Source organism: Tetrao urogallus (assembly GCF_951394365.1).
Source record: "Tetrao urogallus genome assembly, chromosome: 10".
Classification (NCBI taxonomy): domain Eukaryota; kingdom Metazoa; phylum Chordata; class Aves; order Galliformes; family Phasianidae; genus Tetrao; species Tetrao urogallus.
The window spans coordinates 11210943-11236299 of record NC_136823.1 but is presented as its reverse complement, the minus strand read 5'-3'; the positions used below and the strand labels follow the sequence as shown (position 1 = coordinate 11236299).

At 42.4% G+C, this 25357-nt stretch overlaps 1 protein-coding gene across 4 annotated transcripts in view; it reads right to left on the bottom strand.

The window, feature by feature from the left end:
- Positions 1-25357, bottom strand: part of SLC6A6 (solute carrier family 6 member 6) — a gene marked incomplete at both ends in the record, with an annotated part of 79056 nt that overhangs the window by 10434 nt on the left and 43265 nt on the right. For 3 of the 4 annotated variants that reach the window (XM_079540184.1, XM_079540186.1, XM_079540185.1), the window contains 7 exons: positions 1680-1804; positions 1918-2021; positions 3919-4053; positions 7028-7160; positions 12535-12769; positions 14977-15111; positions 15766-16005. In XM_079540184.1, the coding sequence (XP_079396310.1) occupies positions 1680-1804; positions 1918-2021; positions 3919-4053; positions 7028-7160; positions 12535-12769; positions 14977-15111; positions 15766-16005 (1107 nt within the window). The remainder of the gene's footprint in view (positions 1-1679; positions 1805-1917; positions 2022-3918; positions 4054-7027; positions 7161-12534; positions 12770-14976; positions 15112-15765; positions 16006-25357) is intronic. The other variant, XM_079540187.1, reaches the window with a different exon arrangement.

Here is a 25357-nt window from a genome sequence, read left to right as displayed (position 1 = left end):
ACAACTCACTGAACTGCTGAGGTGGTTGCAATGCCCGGCCACCAGCAACTAGGGCTGAACTGAAATGAACTAGAAAACCTTAAGGAATAAATACAAAAATAATCAAGAGACCAAAAGCAAAGTTTAGAAGCCAATCAGTGCCCTTGTCGTTTCAGCTATGAAGATGGGATTATCATACCAATCTTCTTTGAAAAATACTAGGTAGACACTAAGTTTAACATTAAAAAAAAATTAGTTAATAATGCAATGCTGCTACAAAATTGTTTAATTCTTAAAAATGCCAAGCAACAGGAACATTGCTGCCTGTTTATTAGAGATTTAATTAATCAAAATTAGCGTAAGTATTGACCAGAAAAAAAAAAGCAACCGTTTCAAAATGCTACTCTTGGAACTGATCCATCTAGATCTTAAAAAAAGAAATAATAAAATGTGCTGTTTATGATTCACTCAATAGGATTATTCCCTTGCTTCCTGTTTTCAAACAAAGCAATCAACTGGGGATCAAAATAAGCATGGTGGCCAAAAGTGTGAACTAATTGCACTCGCAAGAGCTTCGCCAATTGCGGCCACCCAAGAATCCAGTGGTGCCACCAATGTCATTAGTTTTTCATTAGCTTCTGTCAACTGAGATATTTTTTCTGAAAGACTTAACTCCTGGAATCATACGATTAGGAGATATATTGAATTTTCTTCGTAAGAGCATGCTTCCAGAGAAAAGCTTTCAAATACTATGCAGGAGAATTAAAATTGAAAGAAAAAAAAAGAATGAGAAAGAAATGTCAAAGGTGCACTCAAATGACATTACTGTTGTTTGAATCCGATTAGCTTTAAGACTGCATCACAGCTGTTCATTATATTTGAGTTGTAACCATCTAACCTGCCTGTGCTGTGTGCAAGTACAATGCTACGCCTGCCCTCCCAGACAAGACATGCACGGGGAAAAAACATCATCTGTCACAAATGTCACAAGCTGGGAGGATTTAGCCTCCTTCAGCTGCACGTGCGTGGCTGAACATTCATGGGGAGAACACTTCTGAAATAATGGAAGAATAAAAGTGTACATCCAGTTTCAGAAAGAACTTCTCACAGTTACATCAACCTCATCCTGGAGCTACAGAGGACAAGTGCAGGACTGTGACAGCTAGAGTTCCTGTGGATGACATCTTCCACAGAACGCAGGAGAAGGAGGCTCTCCCATTTCTCTGCCTTTCAGTGAGACTCAGGAATATATGCATGTATGTCCCCTCTGAAGGCCAAGATAATACTCCCACTGCTGTGAGCAAGCAAAAGTAAGCTATGAAAAATGCATCAGTACTGGCTATTTGCATTTGAATGAAAATAAAGGTAGTCTGAAAAGAAGGATGGAATACATTTTTGAGTCAATGAACATTCTGGGCCCTAGATAATGGCATGGCTATCATACCTCTCATCTCAAACGGATTAGAACATTCTAGGAAATATATTCACTACTCTGTTAATCAAGAGAGTAATTAATACAACCCCACTAACCATCACTGCCCTCGATGAAAGCCCAAATCAACAGTGTGCTTATTGTTCTGGAGATTATGGGAAATCTTGTTCTGTTTTTATTGCTTAGATGTTAGCTGATTGAGTCTGCAGAACTTTGCTCACACGCTAGGCGGCAGTGCCCACCACCACTGCCACCAATACCATCGTACCTGACTCTGCCACATCAGCAATGTTCACCCCTTGCTCTTGTGCCATGAAGCCCAGGACGGAAAAAATTGCGAAGCCAGACACAAAACTGGTACCACTGTTCAGGCATCCCAGCAGCAAACAGTCCCTAAGTCACACATATGTCATGGAGCAAGTTAATTAAAAAAAAATTAACCCATTGTCCCTACTTTATTTACATCATTTAGCTAAAACACTAAACCCCCTTAGATGGAAACTTGCCTATAGCAGTTGTATTTGTACTTGTTGTAGCTCCCCAGGGAAGTCATTGCTCCTAAGCAGATTGCATACGAGAAGAAGATTTGTGTCCCTGCATCTATCCAGACCTAAAGGGAAAGACAGAAAGACTGTTACTAACAGCACTGCTTCATTGCAACCCTCAGCACAAACACACAGTTCAAACTATACAGTATCAACAAAATAATTGATTCCAATGAGGGTGATAGCTATGGGATCAGGGAGGGTGGGGAAGAAAACATCACATTTGCAAACTTGGCTTTTGAAGGGAAAAGAGAATTGTTAGCATCACAACCCACAAGAACATCAACTCTTCAACAGTTCCAATATTCCCTCCCCAGAGAGGCTTAATATTTCTGGCCTCTTAGTCATTCAGCTGATCCTTCCTGTTGGTGCAACAATAACTGTGCTTCAGAGCAATAGGAAATGCAGAAGTATTTATAAAACTGCTCATTTCTGTTTTAAGTCATTTCAATTAGAATCAGCTGACAGTGACTAAACTGAGGATGTGAAAAGCTTGAGAAACACTTTCTTTTACTTTGTTTATTTTCTTAATTTTCTAGCTGTTTTTGTAACTGTTTAAATGCAAGATAAAAAGCCACAGGGGTGGGGGAAGAACAAGCAAAGTACAATGCACTGTGTAAGATGCATATCTGACCTCGGTCTCATGATTCTTTCTTCTGATTATATTTTAAAAACACGTACAGAATTAAATAACATTACAATATGAACTAGCTTAGTAAAGACATAGACATCAAAATGCATCCACTGAATTACATCTGTTCACTTCTTTCTGCAAATGCAAGCCTGCTAGCATCAGTAGAAACCACCACAGAAACGGAATAAGTGAGAATCAAGACTGCAACCATTATTTTCTCCCTCCCACCACTGCTTTCCAAAACCCTCTTGATAGGTGGTATGTCCTTGGAGATGATGCTTGTGCTAGACTGAGGGAAGGGACCTGCCAGCTCACACAAATCTCTTTTACATTATCAGCTAATAGTCGGGGTTTAGGGCTAATAGTAGATCATAAAAATGATGGAGTCCCATAAAAGATGATGCATTCATAAAATATAATGTCTCCTATAAACAAGGTATCTTACATAGAGGGCATGACTAAAGAATGAAACAAATTTCCACAGTGTTTCTTTCAATTGCACTTTTTCTACTTCAGTTATTTACCTACCAGTGGAGTTTTATTTTAACCAAATACTCAGTAGGAAGAAATAGCAAGGAAAGCCATTATTCTATCTCACTGTGACAATCACTTCATTATTTTCAAGGATTCCTAGTTTCCTATTTTTGGTTAGGAACAAGCGTATTGCTTTGGTTGTACTTATGGGTAGTTTTTTTTTTTGCATTTCTCACATGATTCCTATAGGCTGGTGTGCTGAAATGTCTCCATACTTGCCCTTTGTGAGCACAGACTCCTTACCCTCATAGCCTACAAAAATGGAGTAAGTCTAGCTGCCACTCACCAAGGCAAACTAACTTCTCTGCCCCTCAGAAAGCATTTTTCTCCACCTTATCGTATTACTTTCCCAATCTCCTCCTTCAGAGCAGTAGGTACTGAGGTGACACTGGTACTCACAGTTGCTGTTTGTTGCTCCATCTGTGAAGCTCACGTTTCTCTCCTTTGAAACTAGACTACGCTCATTAAAAAAATGCATCTCCCTTACCTTACCAACAAGAAAGCTGAGATTGAATAACAGGACAGAATTTACAGCCTCAGAGTCCTTTGACACAAAAAGAAAAACACACATGCACACACACACATACATACATATGGAAAGATGCATTAACACATATAACAAGTGACCTTCTCAAGCAGATCTCTGGAAAATACAACCCAGCATTAATGTTCATGTTATATTTGGACCTCAAAAGACTGTGGAAAAAATCTATTGCCATTACATCACCACCATCACCCTCCACCATCCCTCTCTGTGCAGGAAATCATCCCGCTCCCCACTCCTGGTTCCATACCTGTGGGTCAGCTAACCGTGAGATATCAGGGTAAAGATAAAACTTGATGCCTTCTGCAGCTCCAGGCAGGGTCACACCACGGATGAGCAGAACAAGGAGCATGATGAATGGGAACGTGGCAGTGATGTACACTACCTGGGAATACAAAGAAATCATACGGTCAGTCTGTGGCACTTGATGCTACACCTCCATCAACAGGAATTCAATGCAGGGACCGTTTCTGGTTTTCTTCAGCTGTGTGACTCTGCTGCCCAGCCCTGTTTGCCGTGCAACCTCACACCACTCCTACAGGCAATTCCAAGGAGCACTTCATTTGGATGAAGATAAGTTGGTCCATGCTCCTGCATCTCCCTTCCCTTCAACTTGAAGACATTAAGACATTCAGATTGCCATCAGCCTCAACAGTGGTAATTTCCAGTCCCATAACTTTTTTTTGCCCTTGCTGCTTACTCAGCAACACCATTATTGTAAACTAAGGTTCCATTCACCCAGTTTTGAGAATGTCTTCATTATCTTTAACTTCCATTCCTACTCTTTTTAAATAACAGCCTGCTTCTTATCTTTCTGCTCATTTGATGAAAAAGCCCTTTGCTTTAATCTCCAGCACGAGGGTTAATTTAGCATGCATTTGGACAGTTCTATCTTTAGACCCACACTTTTTGACCTCTAACATCTTGTTTTCTTTGCTCACCAGCGTTTTCTCTCATTTTTCATATAACTGCTGTGTTACAGTGAAGAGCCACTACAGTCCATGAAGGGTCTTTTTTCATAGTCAGATGATCCCCCCCAGGTAATTGCAGTTTGCTGACTTGATTTAAAACATATTTTTGTTTTCCACAATTTGTTTAGCTCCAGCAAAGCTCCTGGGATGCACCATTTTTCTTTTTAAGTGTGTCCTCTGAGAGTAACCAGGAGAACTCAAAGCCTCCATGGCCATAGTAATTCAATGGTGACAGAGTGGTTTTGTAAAACAAAAGGAAACCTTTTCACACAGGCCTTTTTAAAATCCCTCTTTTGAAATCTCTGTGTATTTGCCCCTGACAAATAATATGCTTTACACATTAGCCCACTTCCACCAAAGCTGATGGATTATAGGTGGTTTTCTTTGCTTTCTAATTTTTAATGTGATCCAGGCCTATGATAAATTAAAGTTTTCTTACCAGAAAAACATCCCCATATGTGTTCACAAGAGCTGAACACACAGCACTTACGAAGTGGCCTTTGCCCTCCAGGTAAGGATTCCCTTCTAACACTGAAGGAATTTTAGAGATCAAACACAACTATTATTTTTCCCCATAATTTAGTGTTTATTTGTCCAACATGCTACTACGGGATTTAAATTATTTCCCCCTACTCTCCAAAGAGCCATTAACACACTGGAACCCAGGGAAGTGCTATAAACAGTGATCTGCTAAAGTAAACTAGACTTCTCAAATAATTCAAGTGCTCCATTAGAGTTTACGGTTTACTTTTGTTTGACCCCAAAGTTAATGGAGTCAACCAGAGACTTTCCAATGGCTTTGCTGGGCTTTGGCTCCACACCCCCATGAGCTCAGGCACTGTGGAAAGGAGGCAGTGAATTCCTACTGCCAACTTTGTCTTATAAGATGAAAATTTTGCTGGGTTTACTCGAAGTAAAACCTGCCAGTAGCTCATTTTAACAGACCTGTTTTCAACCTGTTAAATTCACAGGGATGTGAAACAATGTGCCACAGGGAACGTGGAAAATCCCTCAGAGCCACCTTAACCTTTACCAAGAAGAAACCAGGCTCACAAGAAGTACCGAGCAACGTGTGCTTCCACTCTACTGCTATGGGAGGTTTATTGTGCTCTCCTTTACTGTTAAATTTACACCATCATCTCACTGGGTCACATCAATCAGCAGGAACAGAGAAGCAAACATTTTTGTCAACATGTACTTTAGAGGTGTGGACAGAACTGGCAGGAATCCAGAACAAGGCACCAGCATGATTTTAATGAGCCTCCGTGATAAAAATCACAGAAAGCAACACAGAAACGACAATAAAATAAGCAGTTTAGTCAACAGTGGAACTAATAAGGAGCAGCTTCGTAGAGAATTTTGTCTCCCTGTTGATTCTGCAACACAAAAGGAGATAAAACTGCAAAATAACGTGTTTCCTGCAGTTGAGAAGCTCTCATTTGCTCTCTGCTCCCAACTTCCCTAAGGTCTAACAAAAGGTGAGTTCACGCTCTAGCTTCTTCTCAGCTAGGACATACACAGTTGCTCCCTTCCACCCAGCTGACTAGAAACGTGTGGAGCTTCACATCCTGAGACGTCCCTGACTCTGTTAATTTACCCAAAAAACAGACTCAACCAAGAGGTTTGAAAGTTAGGAGAGAGACATGGCTTCAACAGCGTTTTCTCAGGGAACTAGGATTAAAAGCACTACTGTATGCAAGGGGATAACATCATGCTTCAAATTGTTTAGTGATTGGCCAAGAATGCTATAATTTGTTTCTTGCACTGGAGTACGATGAGGTGCAGGGATGATGTAACTGTTATCCTTTAAAGAAAAACATGACTTCAAAGTGCACATAGTAAGCCTAAATCAAAAGAATATCCAGGATCTCTGTTAAGGACAGTGCCTGTAAACAAGCACCTAAGTTTAGTCTTCTCTGTCTACACAGAGCTCTTAAGTAAGCAAGCAGCATTTCAAAAATGCTACACATCCAGCATTTTCCACTGGCTTAAAACATCCCTACCACAGCTATGTTAACATCCACTCCATTACACTGAGAATGAACTTGGCTGGTGCGAGAGCACGGGCAGGGAGCGCAGAGCTCTGTGCATCATAAGCCTAAGACTCTCCAAGCTCATTACATGCATCAGTAGGATGCTTGTCCTCAGAGAAGTAAAACATGCCATTGTCTGCTTCTTGATGCCAATCCAGGAACGGCTACTTGACTCAGGCATTTTGGGCACCGGCAATAGCTTTCCAGTGGCAGCTGAATCCAAATCCCTGCTTTATTCAGTACAAAAATACAACTATTTGCAAAGAAATTATGAGCATAATTAAGAAGAACATTACTTCGTATCCTTGCCGTCCACTAACTACAGTGATTATAAAAAGGGTGAACGAGCACTTACTTTCCCAGTGGATTTGACTCCTTTCCAAATGCAGAAGAAGCATATCACCCAGACGAGGAGGAGACACAGTGCCAGATCCCACTTGATAATACCAATATCTTCAATCCCTGAGGACAAGCTCAGTACATTGCGCCTGAGTGTATGAAAGGAATCAGAACAAAAGAAAGATGCATGAGCAGAGTGATACTGAGTCTTGCTGTGATGTCTGCAAGTACAGGATGGTGCTTGGGGCAGCGCATGCATGGGTAGCTCTCAGCCTTCTGCCTGCTAATTCAGAACAGCTTAAGCGAATGAAACTAAGCTCTGCATGCCTAGATCTCCCCTAGCTTTGTGGCACTTTTTTGCTTAATATGTTGCACAGCATTTCACTTTAAGCTCTTTTAGCAGCCCACAATTACCTCAGTATGAGGTAAGAAACTATTTTGAAATCAGTGTGGCTTTTGCATTTGCTGTCTTGAAGGTGTTAAGATAAACTCACCCCAGCACTGCCTACCTCCTAGCTCCATCACAGACATTTCTTACTATTCTACACCCATTTTCTTCTTTCCATTACCCCCCATGGCCCTGCACACAAGCACTGTCTTGCCTGCACTCAGTGACCACTTCCATACCCTGAACCAGCACGAACTATTTGCTGAACTGTATTCTGTTACTTAGGTTAATAAATAAAAAGATTCCTGTTTTAAGATGGGTCTTAAGGATTAGGGCCAGGGCCAGTTTTTTCCTTGAATTAATTAAACATTTTTGTTTGTATGTTTCAACTAGAAAGGAAAAAATAATGAATGAAGTCACTGATGGAAAATTTGCAATTAAGTTTTTGGAAAAAAACCTGAACTGACCAGCTTAATAGGACTCAAACCTTCATCCATCTGTTTTTGTGACTCTGTTCGCCAAATTCACTTGGATTACCTGTGTGAATGTGTTCTCACATCAAACACTTTATTCTCCCTGAACGTGTGTGCATTTTGCTATGGGAAAGGACTAATGGCACCAGACAGGGTAAGTCTGCCCTAATCAGCACAGCTATTCAACAGTTATGAAAAACCCCTTAGTAATGAACGTCTGGCATAGAGTTGCAGTCCTGGTTCACCTGAGAGTAAAGAAATCAAGGAAAACTCACTGTGAGTTGTCTACTCTTGTCTACACAAAACTTGTCACTCTTTGTCTACACAAAAGAAGAAATCACATTTATAAGACAAATTTCTGCTGCAACCTCTCATGGCTTTTTAAGAAATAGATGCCAATTTTCCAATTTACAGGCAGTTCATACTAAAATGTAAAAGGCAGCCTATAGAGCTAGCTCTCAGGAAGCAATGAGTAATTAACTGCAAACACATTTTGGGATAAGGATATCTATGAATGCATTCAGCTAAGATTTCATTGCTTTTTATTAGGGGAACTAGAAGTGAATGGCTGTCTCACCCAGAATATGCCCCAGCAGCCCTGCCCAGCTCTCCTGGAAGGTACCCACGGGTCACTGAGAGCCAGCTATGTTATTTCTCTGTGGCCTGGCAGCAAGCACACAAAGTGATGTGCTGCCTTTCTCTATCTTGAATTCCCTGGTCTCACAACAGCTCAATACCTTAAAGAATCCACCCAGAATTACCAGTGGGGTCTCAGAGTTAAAACTGTTTCATGAAACCTAAACCAACATTTTTTGCAGAAAAAGCACTCAACCTGGATTTGTAATGTCCTGAAAATTCAACTTCAGGAAGCAGTAGGATCCAGGCTATGCCGATACCTCTTCAGTTTTGTTACACAACCCACTGCTGCAGAGACTGAGCCAAGCTCACTCACCTCACTCACTCAACTCACTTCATACTATGTATGCATGAATTTGTTGCTAATTATAATTTATAGTCATGATGCTGTCATTAACTGTCTTTAATATTATATCACTGGGGCAACAGGCTGGGGCAGAGTTCTTTGCAACCATGAATCCCTGAACTTTGTTCATACTCTTGAATCGTCTAGTGATGTATAGCATGGAAATGTAACAGGAGCAGCAACTGGCTTTAGAACATAAACAAAAACAAAACAAGGAGAGTTACACAATCTTTGAAGGATATTCCAGCTCATTAATTAGGTGAATGCAGCCAGAACTTACATACCAGGAAAGGCGAAGCACCCTGACAGACATGAATAGCTAACGCTGAAGCAGTACGTACCAGAAAGCTCTTACAAGGGAGAACATGAAACAACTGTTAAAATTCTCCATTTACCCCCAAAGGCAGAGACAGCTGCCCTCGATTTACCTCGTTTTTGTGTTGCTCCCCTCAAGATTACATGCCATTAGCATGTGATGGTCTTTCTTTGGATTTGGACGAAAAAAGTCTGCTGATTACCCAATATTTATCAACACTTGGCCAGCACCAGACAATCAGAGGTTTTGTTCAACCATAATTATCCCATAACAATTATCCTTTATGCATTAATGTGTGTGTAAGCCTTTAAGGTTTGGGGCTTTAAAATAAAATCTTCAGAAGTAAGACCTGAAGCATGTGATACCAAGAGGTAAGTCCCTGATACAAAGCCAGATTTGCTTAACCCCCTTTTATTGCTGCTCAAGCAAGCATGTGATTTGTACAGAACATTAATTCAAATGAACTGAAATGTCAGGCTGTACTATATGTCCAGCCAGGCTGAGAAGGACACGTGTTGTTCAACATGAAGAGGTTAATGCATCAGTGTGGTCAATTATATCTCTGCAGAGTTAGCCTTACAAAGCAGGAGTGATGAGGACACTACATAAATCTCCCGCAATAAAAACAGCATTGGGTTTCAGAAACCAAATACTCAAACCCCTAAATTAAATTGGAATTAATTGTGCCACAAAGCAGATGGATATCTTCGGTTAAATGCTATTTATTGACCTGTCCTTTCGATGCGGGTAGCTGGCTGGCTGGCAGCTGGCATTGTCTATGATGGCAAAGTACTCATAAAGTTCTTGAGATTATTTTTAATTTCAGAACCATAAAGTATAGTAGTATGGCCTTGTAAAATCTACGTTGCTTTAATGACAGCAGCGCTGAGTGATATCTCTCTGTCCTTCCTTGAAGACACCAACAGTTGTTTATGCAGAGAGAACAGCTATTTTTAATACTCCTGTAAGAGCAATGAGTCCCGAAGGCAGCTCGATCTGTTAAGGACAGTTTGCTCATGATGAAACTCTGAGCTACGGACGGTATGTCTGTATTATTAGTAGTATGGAGCCAAATCCCTCCCTGGCACAACTCCAGGGAGGAGTTTAGTTCATGATGTTTAAAACCGCTATTTGAGAACAAAAGTTAAAGTGACTGCAAAGTACTTGGGAAGCTGCCTGCACAAGCACTGGTTGCTGAACAACCTTTGCTCTGCTGTGCTAAAGAAATGTGGGGGCACAAACCTATTTGTCTGGGGAAGGTGGAAAGGAAAGCACTGTGAGAACCGAGAATTTCCTCTCCAGCTTTGGGCACCCCCAGCCTGACTACATGCAGTAGGCAGTGCCTACAGGAGGATTTGGCTCAGCTTGCAGAGTTTTGAGGGCAAAAACTAGATTTATTATAGAGGGAACTTAACTAAAAGCTCCACATCCATGGGGACATAATTCCCCCAGCCCACAAGCAGGGTGCCCTGCCCCCTTGTACCTACTGTAGGGTTAGCCATGGTGTCTGGTGTCCAAAGTTTTGGATCTCATTGAAGGGATCCCACCAGCTCTCCACATGTTCTTTGCACCTTGCTGCTCTCCTGCCTTTGAGTTCATTTCCCATGTTAACTTGCACTACCTCCTACTACTCTTCCATCTTGTTGGCTTCTTCAATCTTTTATCATGCTTTTTCTTTTACCACTCACTTTCCCACTCCAAGCCCTACTCCCTCTTCTTCATGGGATCAGTTACCTTCTCAGTCTCCTAAAGAAGACATACCAGCTGGGGCCTCATGGTGACAAGCTAGTTGCTAAGTTTATGCATTACAGGAACAAAAGCTCCTGGGGACAGCAGGACAACTCTGCAGCCCCATCAGGAAGCTCCTAAGCTACTGAATGGTACAAGAGGATCAGTGAGCAAACTTAGTGCACAAAATTAAGATGAACACACTGCTCCTAAAATCCTGTGAAAGCAACTGTATGTCATGGCAATATGTGCTTATTACCAAAGCCTTGAGACCTTTGAACATCCCACAAAAACAGCTGTTTACTTGGATTCAAGACCTTGAGTACCAGAGTGGGAGAGTACAAAGGAGTAAGAATTGCTTCCTCTTCTCCCATAACTTGCCTTCAAGTTTCCCAAAATACCCAAAGTTGCCATTTAGCAAATCTTTCCTTACTTTCTCTTCCACTCACAAGGGAGGAAAACACCTGGGAAAGTATCAGTCACTCAGCAAGTAAAGGCAGTGCTTGTGGCATGGGGAAAACAGCTGTTCTCTCAGCCTGCACCCCATCCCTCACGTTGATCTCCAGTGTATTTTGACAAACTGCTCATCAAGACCTGCTCTGCACTTTGTACTTTGGCTCTTGCATTACAAATTTTAGCACAGCTCATAATAGCATTTTTTGTAAACCTAATGCATGCCAGATACATTTGGCATGAACATAATTCCCGCTGGGGGTATTGGCCGAAGCTTCCTTTTAAAAATAGAGAAGTAGGTACAAGTTCATCAGGGAACCAAACAGAATTTAAACATGCTGAAAGATAAGCTGGATCAGAAACTTATTCTACTGCTAATCGATTATCACATCAAGCCAAGAAAAAAGAATGATTTTCTTCCTAAGCTATATATAGATCCTTTGGATTTAAGTTTCCCTACAGGTGTCTTCCTCTGCTGCTATGTTTTGACAACTGTATAAACACTCAGAGATTTGAGGTCGTGCCTGCTCAGAAATAAGTTATGCAATATAATTTTGAACTTGAAAAATAACAGAGAAATGGAAATAAGAAGCTTAAGCCTGACAAAATCCAGGTATCAAGTAGAACAGAACTCCTCAAGGACTGCAGAAGTAAATGATGGAACAAAGATGACCAGAGAAACCTACAGTACGGGACAACACCTCTGTCAGTTTTACTGATGAGGTCACGCCTCGCATCTTCGCCAAAGCGATATACATTGTAGTTTCATGAAGTGCACTGCAGATGCACTGCAGATGACAACAGCAAGGGAAGAGGAAACCACAGAGGTGGTGATTTGTCACTGCTTCTGTTTTAAATCCCTGCCACCAGGACATCTGAAGTGACTTGTTTCTATTCTCTTGCTGAATTTGGAAAAGCCCAGAGAAGAAACAAACAGAATTTCCTCCAAACTAGAAATTGCACTGGCCTGTTAGGGCTCCCCACACTCTCTAGGCGGAGTGTGGTTATACATCTAACAACTTCCTCCACTACTCCCAGACTTACTGGTCTTCCAAATGAGTGATATCCAGAGCCATTCTCTTCTCCTATCTAGCACTCCCCATTAAACTTCTGCAAAATCTCAGGCATGACCCTTGGCATCCCCTACAGCATCCCAAAGGTGCCATGAAGATGGAGTACTTACTCCCAGAACTCTGTGACAGGAGAGGTGAAGTTAGTGGCATTCAGTGATATCCAGAGGGTTTTGTTCTTCCTGAGAGTGTCTTCCACACAGGTCGGTGTGTTCCACTTCTGGTGGCAGTGTGCCCACGGCAGGACGCTCTGGAACGACTGGAACAGGTAGTAGAGTCCCCAGGCCAGGATCACAATGTAGTACACGTTCAGAAGGGACACAATCACTATGGAAGCATAACCAATTCCTGGTGAGAGGGGAAGAGAAAGGAAATAGGCACAGATGTGATATGTGGTCCTTGCTAGGGTCCTTGTGAGGCCAAAGACCTCTTGCTACTGCAGTTCCTGCTGCACTGTGGACTCATATCCCTCTCTCCCACATTGCTGCTGGAAAGTGAACTCACACATAAGCACTGGCCACTGTCTTTGACTTCTACTGGCACTCAGGGCTGAACTTCAAGCTATGGCTTGCTGAGATTGAAGGGGAAGAGATGCAGGGAATCTACCCAATTTTACAGGGGCCTTATTACAAGAAAGTTAAAGCATCACACTTCATTTATTTGAAAGCTACACAATCTCACATCTTGGACATGCGTTCAGGCACCATTCACTCTTATCAACTGGCTCAGCTCCGTATAAATGCAAAAAAAAGGCAACTCTTGAATGTGTTAGAAAGGAAAATTCCAGAGTTATCGAACTGAAAGCTGCTGTTTCTGCCCCAATTTCACTTGTGCAAAAGAAGCACGATATTTGTAGCTGTTATGCTTAATTAGATCAATGTTTAACTTTGCTATCAATATTTGACGATAAAAAAATGTTCCCTGTTTGTTTTTAAAAGCAGGGTCATAGGCAGATAAGGCCGAGTGCCATACAACTCAGGAGGTGGTGGAATGCTGTTCCGGTGGATTTAATTAAATACCACAACTGTTCTCCTGAAGTTGCTATCTCTCTTACCTTGGCAGTTAAGCCCTGCTGGCAGATCCATACTACATGTCAAGTCAGAAGCAATCACTATTTTTGCAAATACAAAATGAAAGGACTCTAAGAAGCCTCATTTTCTGAAAATTTTTCAGTATATAGACTATACTGTAGTATTAGCATATTGAACAACAGGAGTGAGGTTTGGCACTTAGGAATGACAGGGAAAAAAAAGAGTTCATTTACAAAAACTTAGAGCAGACTCCCAAAAGAGGATGAAAGGCCAATGAAGGTCCCTTTAACAACATCCTAGTGGCTATCAGAACACATGGGTATCTACCTCATGTTTGTAGTTTCAAACCTTATTCTAACAGCAGTCACTACTAGCAGAGATCATCTTTACGCTAGGTGAAAGCAATCAGAGCAAGTGCTATTTATTCCACACAGCTGCACTTCATTCAGGATATACAGCTAGCCATATTTCTAGAGCAACAGTTTCTTGTTATGGGTGCCTGGGATATTGCTATTTAAGCTAGGAACATTCATTCTTCCTCCTATGGAGAAAAGGTTTCATGGAAGTGGGAGGAGAAGGAGGAGGAGGAAGAAGAAGAAGAAGAAGAAAATAATGGAGCTAAAGCAGCACTGTACATCGAGCTCAGTAGCGTTCTGAGTATTAGGTGGGAGAATAAGCCCTACAGAAAGTCCTCCCTGATGCATTGAGTGATGTAAGGGCTGGGGGATGTCTGTAACAGCAGCAGTGGCAGAGCTAGAGACACGTCAGTGAGAAATACCTGTTCTTTCCGAATGTAATTGGGAACAGTGCCCCACTATTTAATGCAATTATTCCTCATAATTCTACCTGTGTTGTTAGACTGCAGAGGGGAATCTACACATAAGGCAGCACCCTCAGTAATTCTGCTAACCTGCCCTTTGTTTTTCATTCTACTTAACTTTCAGAGTAGCGTTCACATAATTCCTGCGAGTGCTGAATGATTCTTCATTTGCCAGCAAAAGCCCTTGAACAACAGGAGACGACTGCTTGCCAGGACAACCTCTGTTATGAGTCTTAAGAGTCCTGTCTCTGAATCCTGCACAAAATGCCATGCAGGTTTTGGTGTTATCAGTAAGAGACGAATGACGCCAGTGATAAGCTCTCACATGGCCAAAGCGTTTTGACTTCCAGACCAGAATAATATTTTGAAGATGTTTTTGCAAAAGGGCATGTAAAAGGCGCTCGCTTTCCAAAACAACACGTTGTCTGTACCAGTGAATAAAACGTGCCGTCGCCTTTTTGAGGCAAAATATGCAATCTGTTTCTCGCTTACTGGCAGTTCTGCCAGTTAACAAGATGACTGCATCAAAATCAATACAACACTTTGTCCTTCAGACTCTCCGACTTCTACCTTTCCAGGAACCAACATTGTATCATCAATTACTAGAGCAAATAGCTGAATGAATGGACACAAGGGGAACTGCATTGCTCTTTCTGATTTGCAGAGGTGTCTTCAAGCAGTAAGGGACAATCAGAGGTACTAACCAGTGAAAATAGGGCAGATCTTTTCCCAGCATGTAATTCCACCTTCAGAGGTATACTGTCCTAGCACCACCTCCAGGAAAAAAACGGGAAGACCTCCCCCAAACAGGAAAATGAAATAAGGAATAAGAAATGCACCTGTGGAGAAAATATAATAGCATAAAATGGAGATAAATGAGTGACTACACAGAATAGTTTAAAAATTATTAACAGACATATATAAACAAAGAAACATATTTGATACTTTAACGTCAGTATCCAATAATTTTAATTCAGAGGTATTTTTGCTCATATTCATATACTGCAAGTGCAATGGGTGCATGCAAATGGAAGGGCACTGTCTTACCTTCTGAAGAAGAAAATCTGCAATAACAATGGGGTTAGGCACACAACAATTTCACGTGACTCAGAATGCTCTCACTCTGAAATCCAACAGAAACCATTGTTTGATGTTTAGTCTGATTATTAACACTGAGTCACTCCTTAGCTTGTGTAACTCTATTTGCACTGTATAACAGAATACGAGTCTATGATAACAGCATATCAGAGTCAGACTCAATAGTAGCAGAACAAAGGAGTACAAAGCATTCAGCATATGAAACTCAAATTGTTGTTGGTTTTCCGTAAGTTTTAACAAAATCTAGTAAGTAATAAAACAAGTCTCTCCCAAAGACTGGTGAAAAAGGCAGAAAACAGATGCTGAATGACTCTTTTTAAAAAAGGGAAGAAGGCACTGAAAAGAGCAAGAGTGAGGCAGAGAGACTGATTCACGAGCAGGAAATAAATACTCACCTCCGCCGTTTTTGTAGCAGAGATACGGGAACCGCCAGACATTGCCTAAGCCAATAAATCCCCCAGCCACGGACAGCAGAAAGTCAATCTTGCTCGCCCACTTCTCCCTCTGGGGCGGCTTTCCTTCTGCCTCATCCTCAGGCCGCGTCCCCGGGCTCTTGCCGGGGGAAGGTTTGAGGATGTCCTTGTGGAAATCTTTCAAGCACTGAAGCTTTTCCTTTGTTGCCATGTTTCTGCTTTCTACATAGGAAAAAACAAATACACTGGGTTCATTAAAAAGTCTTGACAGGTAGGGCTGTCTAATGCTGCAAGAGCTGTTTACTCAAACTCCGTTCCACAAAAAACAGTGTTATTTATCAGACTGAGGTATGGAGATACATACACCTGCTGCCTGCATTGACCAAGACAAATAAACAAACCATCGTGGGACTCTGTGGCCACCTCCTTGCTGTCCTTGCAATGCCAGGGACAGTGAAAGCTTGATACCACTGCCTACCTGCTGGCGACAGACAACAGTGCAGCAAAGCTGCACAGCAAATGGCTGCACTGAGCTTTGACTGCACCATAGATTCTGTCTGCAATACAGGCAAATGTCTCAAGCTGCTTCCATGTCTGTTATAAGGTACAAATCACTGCATCTGATTCCTGCTCAAAAAAGTGAAATAGAGCAGAACAGTACCTCTCACATTTTCAGATAAAACCTCTATTTCCCAATAACACAAACCATCCTGCATCATTTATTGCCTGCAATTTCCTTTCCCTGTAGTGCTGTAAAGCTTTCAGAAAACTCTATATTCATAAAAACTGGAATGGAAAGTCATTTGTCCCAATCAGCCTACAGGAACTGAACAAACCTTTGCAGTTGATTCCATTTTCATAACTGTGCTGTTTTCCCTCGGCATCAATAAATGGACAAAAATAAACCTCTAGATTCAATTATCACACCTATGCAGCAACTGAACAATTTGCCAAAAATGATGGCTTTTTAGTTAATTAAAAATCCAGTGGCATGAGTTACCTGATGCAAAACTCAAACCATACTCAAGTTGCCTACTTTACGATTTACATATTTAATTTGTAAAAGACAAAAGTCAGAGGCTGAGTAAATAATAACAGCTAGAATTATTATATCTAACAAGTGTCTCTTTTCACAGATTGCCTAATGAAAATAATGTAGGAATAGCTTGTAGTTTGTATGTTAAACCTGAACTCAGGCATACAAGGCCAATTCATTCTTCATTATAACTCAAGTGACTTCAGCTGGATTCGACCAGCTATTTTTGCATAGTATTTTGATGCTGAAAAGCACGTGAAATTTTCACCGGATCCAGGCAAGCCAGCAAGTTTATACCAGACCACAACCATTCCCTGCTTGTACATGTCATTACAGGTGCAGTCATAAAAAATCATTCTTCAGATTATCCCAGTTGATAGCTGCAAGCCTCCTACCTGCCTGCTGGTTTTGATCTCTAACCTGATTTAGCTTGTAGCAGTGACCTGAAACCTGTGCTGACATTAGCTCTGCAGGAAGTTTTTAATCCGAACATGATTCTGAGATAGATATGCATCGCTGTACCCGTAAATCTTTCCATGCACCACGGAAAGATTCAGAAGGCTAACATTTCAGCATCACTGCAGCTCCAGTTCACCCACTGATGTATCTGTGGGCTTCGCAAAGCACTTATTGCGACAGCAGTTGCCTATCAGGCCATGATCTAAAAAGGAACTTTAATCTCCCCAGTGCTAATCATTATGACTTTCTATTGTTTTTAAAATAGACCACTGCTGACTGCAGTTACAGGCAACTGCAATGCCTCTTAGTTAACAGCAGAGAGAGCTCACAGGAGGAGAAAGTTACCAACAGAGTGGTGGATCTCCATCACCCACTATGGGCATGGGGCTGGACACCAGGTCCTCTCCAGCAACTCCTATTGATTCCTGTTAGAGAGAAGGCACAGGGCAAAGCAGTGCAGTGACTAAATGCAAACTGTAAAGCCAGCTCTGCATGAGCCTTCAGGCACCTAGCTGCTTTGGGGAATTATTTCACAGCTAACTCATGCTCCTAGTATTGGGCAAGGTTCAGCCAAGAGGGATCCACCAGCCTACACCTCCCTGGGACACTGGCACCTTACTGCCAGCCCCAGACAGGCTTTACCTGGGAGCATCCCCTGCAGTCATCACTTGTGGGAGAAATCAAAAAGGAGGTGTACACACTTCTCTTCAAGGAGGCACTGACAAGCTGATTGAGGTTGCCCCCAAAGGAACATCAAGCTGGCATGGAGAAAATCTAATTTCACTTCCTTTTGCTGCCTGTGCTGCTCAAATCCATATCTTTCATCTGGCAGGAGAATGTCATAACCATCAGGCGACAGACTATTCAGGGCTGAGGAAAGGAGGCTGTAAGAGCTCTCACAGAAGCTGTTCTTCACAGGGGTTACTGAAACACCCATCAGCAGAGGAAGAAAGTGTGCAAAAGAGCACAACTCACACCTAGTGCTTAGGACACTCCTTAGTTTGTCAGAATTTGTTGGTGAGCTGCTGGGATAGCCATAAACCTGCTTAATGGGGCAAAGAGACATACACATTTATAGATCCCTGCAGGATTAAGGTTTGAAACTGGAGCTTAACTGCTTCCCACGGGGACTGGTACTGGAAATATCCTGAAACAGGGCACTGGGCACATTGAGAACCTGCATGTCAGAAAACAAGGGGAAATGCAGATATTAGCCTCCTCTAAGACGAAAAACTGTGCTTGGGCTGCAATTTTTTGCGATCAATTTTTATCCTGCAATAGAGAGTTCTTTACTTACTTTTTGCCAGCTCTAATCCTCCTCACTGCAGATTGACTTTGACCCAAATGCTACTCGGTGTTACACAGAAAGTGCAGCATTTCTCAATCTGTAACCCTAACTCTCCCTGGAACAAGCTGATCGCCCTGTGGTTCATCATAATTACCTGCACACCACGTGTGAAAAGATGCTTTCTCAGATGCCTGCTTTGTAACTGCATGGGACTGCATTTTAAGAAGATATTTGTAATTTGTCTTAAAACACCCCAGATTAATGGATATGCTCACAAACGTAATTACTGAGTGTAAATTTTGTATCAGCCTTAGCTAGAGGGTGAAGACAGAAGTGATCCCTCTCTTAGCATGCAAACGGCAAATCCTCAAACCCACGTTTGCTTCTGGGATGGCTGTTTCACCTGATGCCAAAAGACCACCACAGTTTTGTTGCAAGTCACGAGCTCTGGCTAGTGGGTCACAGTACAGTAGTGATCTAACGCCTGCACAAAATTAGCAACGGCCCAGCTTTGCTGTGTACCTCTTATCTAGTCTTGCTAAAACCCAATTGTGTTTCAAGGGCCGGCAGCTGTGGCTGGCAGGCACGTACCGCCGACCAGTACCATAGGAATTGACAATAAGCAGCCACCTGGGACTGCAGTCCCAGTCCATGTCACGTTCAAGGGATGTCGGATTTATCCCCCTCTGCTGCCAACCATTGGTGTCCACCCAGCCATTCCCAATTACAGGAACTGCCTACAAAGGCTGCAAGGGTGGGGGGTAGGGGCGATTCTCCTTGGCGAAGAAAAGCCAAGAAAATAAAGTTTGTTTAGTGAAAGGCATTGTCTTTTTCCTTAATGGGGTTGGAGTTTCATTTCCTTTAGCTATGTCCCACTGGGTGAGGTTAAAATGGCTCTTAAGGGAAACAGTCTGACAGAGATGCTGAAACAATATGTTGTCACCGCCCAGGTCAGAACCAGAGAATAATAGGTTATTTTTACTGTATCACTTAGTGGGGATGGTATCCGAGATCTAAGTCCATCTGATCCCCCAAGGAAATATTTTGTAAGAAAATGCTCTTACAACCACACAGTCCAAAAGGAGCGATCCAAGTTGGAGGCACATGTCTGCCTGCTGGAGACACGCGTCTGCCTCCAAGAGACACGGCTGCCTGGGAGAGTACCCCCTCCAGGAAGCTTTGGATGGCCCCGGGAAGCTCTGTCTGCATCTGATGAACTTAATAGTGATAAATAAAGAGCAGCAGTCAGGCCTGCCCGTTGCAGTGTGCTGCTGGGCTGAGGGCAGCCCAACAGCCAGAGCCTGACCCAACAGCAAGCGGAGCCAGGCCCGGAGTCTGCTCTCACTACACTGATACAAATCCTAATTAACTGAGGGTAAAGTTATTGATTAACAAATTGATGCTGGTAAAATGTGGAAAAACAGAACAAGGGAGCAAGCATGGCGTCTTTGCACATCTCAAATGTCTGTGCCCTTCACAGCCAGGAGCACCTCAGGGGCTCCCCGGGAGAATCACACATCTGCCCTGTGTGCCTGGGTCAAGGATTTCCTCATGGGAAATACCCCTGTGACAACCCCAGCTCTCCTGCTGACCTCCATGGCAGTCCCTGGAAAATACTATGAGATTATCCATAAGGAGAGAGCTTTCATAGCTAACTTGAGCTGGGTCATCTGCCATGATACAGCTATCATGTCTTTGCACGTACAGCCTGTGCCTCAGATAACCCATACCCTTTACAAAACACTGGCATTGAAACGTAATCCTTCGTAACATGCAAAAAAATGAGGGGTAGTGGAAGGGGGAGGCTGGGCAGGGGCCTCATGGTTAGCAATGCACATGGAGGAAGGCCACCACGACCTGCTGGTTGTCAGAATGACCCAACTCACATTACTGCTGAACCACCGACTTTTTTGGATAGACAACCCCCAGATCACACATCTGAAAATACACTGTTCAATTTCTGCTCTGGGATTACAGTAATGATCCCCTCCAAGCTTCTTACAGCCAGAGACAGGAGACCGACGTAGGGTAACACCTCCCAGGAGGAGCCCCAAGGACAAACTCATCACGGAGCTTACCTCACTCAATAATCCTTACAAATCAAGTCTTCAAACAAGTGGTTTTCCAAGCTCCGATGAATACACAGAAATCAAAGTCTGCCTGTACACACAGATAGGCATTTGTAAATATTTGTGTGTGCTAAAAGTGCATGTCTTGTCTTGTATGTGAAGATCATAAACCACAGCAAAGGAGCTACTTCTCTTTCGCTCACTGCATATAAACTTTACATAGGGATTGGGTATACTCAATTTGTGACTAGAATCATAACTGAATATTTGTTTTATAGCTCTTTCTTCCATTAGAAAACTAAAAGCAAAGTATATACTCAGAGTAGCTCTGACCTTAATGGGAATTCTGCCTGAGGAATGACTGCATGTCTGTACGAATGATTTTGGGACTATTTTTGCAGCGCGATGCACTGCTTTTGCTTTCAAGGACCTTCCTCCACCAAGTTTAGCCTGTGCAGACTGTGCACCTTGAGCTTCTCAATGCTCTCTCTTTCTTTTCTATCTCAGTGGTTTTTGAAAAACATCTATTTATCACATTATAATTAATTTTTCTAACCCTACTTAAACTCATTACCTCTTTGGACATCATCATTTCTTGAATTTTTCTACGAATTTTTTCTTTCATATCTTGGAAATCAACATAATGCTCCCTTAAAAACAGAATTTTCCTGTATCTGTTGGTATTTTTCTTTGAGCTTCATATTTATACTCACGATTACTTCAGAACCAGCTGCCCTGATCGCTGGATCAGAGGAGTTGCTCTTTGAATAAGCATCTTCAAACTCTTGCTGAGAGACAGGGAAAAGCTGGTATTGAATTCAACAGTAGTAGGATCAGGTCCGAATAAAACCGCATTTATGATGTTTGGCTCATTTCCTAGGATTACTTGGAACTTGGAAAGCTGTAAATTTTGATGCTGACAGCTTTCCCCCCCCTCAAGCAGCAGTGCGGTTGAGTCAATCAATACGTGATTAAAATAAACAGCCCCTTGATCAAACTTATGGCCTTAGTGCAAGTCTTCCTGATCTGCAAAAGAAAAAGCCTGCATGCTTGGCAGCCCTGGAAGCCACACTGGTACCTAAAAAGCACCTGACTTCATTTATTGTCCTTAACTCATATCTAAGTTCCTTCATCGAACAAAATATCTGTGCTTTCTGAAAAATGAAATCCTTACTTTAGCGCACACACTGGCAGTGCCTCAGCTCCCTCTCAATCTCTTTGTCTTTAATGGACTCCTCTCTTCCTGGTTGCTTTTCCCTGGGTAAGCATATTTATTTAATCATCTATCAATTCATCTTTCCTCTTTCTCAGTTTTCCCTCCAGCTTTCGCCATCTCCCTTTTCATTTATTCATCTTTCCTTTTCCTATCACTACCACACATTTTTTGGTTTTCTAAGGTTGAACTGGAAAATCTTCTACTGAAAATGGTCCAGGAGGAAAACGTACTCCTTCATAAAGCTGAAGTCTATTCTGAAAGGAAAGCCCAAGGCTTAATGCAATTTCTTTTTCATCAGTAGTGATTTGGACAAGGGATATCTTTTTTCCCACATACTCTTTTTCTCTGCGATGCTTCTATTCAGGTTCTTCAAATACTTCAAATAGGTACTTATTTGCAGCTCAGAGCTGTTGTAAAATTTGGAATCTTTACTGAGATTTCAGCAGCAGAAAATTCATCATGTAATGCTCCAGATGCTCATTTTGCTGTGTATATATATATGTATATTATATGGATTATATGCTGTATATATATATGTATATTATATGGAATAATAAAACAGTTACAACCAGCCCAGGGGATGTACTCAATGGGAGAAAACTAAAATCTCCCTTCCTGTTGTGTGGGGAGGAAAGAAGGGGAATGCAGACCCACTGAGATCAAACCCCAATGGGTTCCAGTGGGAACACAATCCAGTCCCTACAGACTGGAACTGAGGCAGAGGTGATGCTGCCCAGCCTCAGAAAGATGGAAACCAGAAGCTGCAGCTCTCCTGTAGCCCAAAACCCAAGCATCCTACACCGGAGAGCTGCTTTCCTCCTGTTCTGTCCACCCCTCAAAGAAGAAAGCCCAAATCACAAAGAGAAATATGGAGGAGTCTATGAATGTGAGGTTTGGCAGAAGGAGGGAGAACGAATGGAAAGCGCTCACCCCTGGCACCCTGCACTGGTAATTACGTGTGGGAAAATATCCAGCGATCGCTTGGTTTTGTTCACTTGAAGCCAACTGCTGACCTAATTTAATGCCCCCTGATGCACCAGCAAGCAGGCTCCTGGCTGTCAGGAGGATGGAAAGCTGCACCAGCTCCCTGCTGCCTCCCTCTGAGCTCTCTGCTGTACCAGCTCTCCCGTTGTCAAAGGGAAAAAACATTAATTCTCTGCGTGATACCACCTCTCAAATCCTTAATCTTTAAGAGAAGGATCTTAACAAAACACAGGAGTGTATCCAAGCGTATCCAAGGTGATGGCTTTGCAGGCAGGATGGGCACTGTAAAGACCACTCACTAAGCTCTGTGCATCTTCATCCTTTCAGCCTGCATCCTGCAGTTACTCAACTTTCAGCTAAAGCAACAAGCATTTCTGTGCCTTATTCTTGATTCAAAAGCTCTGTTGCTTGGAAGACTGCAATTCTCAAGTAAGTCTTGGTGTTAATTAAACAAGTTCTATCGCCACTTATAAACCACACAAAAAACTACGAAGATATGTCTCTCATCCTGCTACAAAAAAAGAAAAAATCTGAAAGCACACAAAGCTTATGAACTTGAATAGTCAGTGTTGTGTGCTGTGCCTACTGAATTTTTTCTATGTGATTAATGATGTATTGATTGTATGTGACACATCTGCAAGGCACTTACAATGCATATTAATGTCTGAGAGCCATCTCCGTGCCTCAACAGCAGAGCAGTGCCCCGATGCATGGAGGAGAAACAATAAAGTACCCATTCAGTGAAGAAAATGAACAATTCAATGTATGAATTTATTATTTCACTATTCTGGGGAATAAACCGTTCCATTCTCACCTTTTTTTTTTTTTTTAATTTTGATTTGGTGTTTTTTAATTTTTTTCCCAACTACTTCTAAATTTAGCCTTAATTTATTGACCAGTAAAAGTGCTGGCGGTCAGATTTTTCTTAACTGAAGAATGTTGCACTTTTTCAGTATGCTACCTAAATAGGGAGGAAAAGGGTACGTGTAAAAGAACACATTTTTGGAAAAATGAGCCCACTTTCCCATAGCCACTAAAGGCTTTGATCTGCTCACAGATCCTGTGCCGTATCTGCACAGGACACTTCAAAGACCAGGTTGTGTTCTCATTGTTTCTATCCATTCATCTTAATTCAATAACAGCTGAGGATAGATCTCTGAGCCCACCTGTGGCAGCTGCTTAAGCAGGTCCCACAGTCCTCTCTTCTCACAGCCTATATCCCAGCAGGAGATGTCTGTGTGGGCTGAGGTGGGGTAGCAGCCCTTACTGCCATAATCGAGGGGCTGCAGTGCCCGAGCTGAGCACACCATGCGAGGGCTTCGGCCGTATGACACTTCCTAATCACCCTGAGGTTTAATATACTGTTGTTGTTTGCTTCCCCTCCAGAAAAATAAATGGAACAGAAACTTGAAACACATGAAGTTTTGCAGCGGAAATGAATCTGAAGCTACTGATATGGTGGGGCAAAATAGAGAGCAGGGGATTTCTGCTGAGTATACACTAAAAGGAGAAGTGACAGCACTGATGAACGAGCTCAGAGGGAGAACTCAATTTTGAAAAACAGGTCTATTAACAAGCACAAAAAGAAAGAAAAAAAGAAAAGAAAGGAAAAAGTAAAGCTGTGCAGACACTGTGCTGTTTGCTTGCTTTGTGCAGCTGGTGCCAGGTGCTTGCCTGCAAGGCTGGACACTGGCACAGTTTGTGCAAACCCAGCCCAGCCTTGGCACAGCTTCCAGCTGCAGCCCCTGCACGTAGGGCACGTCAGAAGCAGGGCCAGTTTCCTACAGGCCTCTTGGAGGACACGATCTGATCAAAATCCGCACCTTTTTGATCACTCCTCATCTATTCTTTGAAGTAAGTACTTCTGTATTGACCGCTAAACCAGCATGCTTCAAAACACCATGAGCTTCAGGCTGATTTCCAATAGGTGTGTACTTTCAGTTCTATTTAGCCATGGACAATCTTTAACATCAGTTCAGAGAGCTGCGTTCAATTTTATGTCAAGAGAAATGAAAAGCAGACAGCACCCGAACAAATATTCCACTTCTCCAGGGAAAAGAACTTATAAACCACTTCTGCATACCACGGGTTGCAAAGTGCCGAGCCCACACCAAGCACAAACAACGCCCTGATCCCACACAGCTCTGGGACAACAGCCCTACTGAACTCACACTGGCACTGCTGCCCCTGCAGGGAATTTCCTATGAACAAAGCTGACTCAATGCGCCACAATACTGCAGCGCAACCAGTGTCACTCCTGTGGGCTACAGGTGCTTGCTTTTCTGCTGGCTTTTGCAGGTAAGCATCCCCAAACAGAGCACAACAATATACAAACACCTGAGCAGTTTTCTCCAGCTCTTATCTTTTCAGAGCCAGCTGATGGCTTTCATTGCATGTTGCTTTTATAGTCCCAACTTGACTACTGTAAACCTACCCTACTCCTGTTTACCAGCTCAGACACAGTTCATAAAGCTGAACCACTGAGGATGAATGCTTTCTTAGTGCAATTTCACATCAGCAAA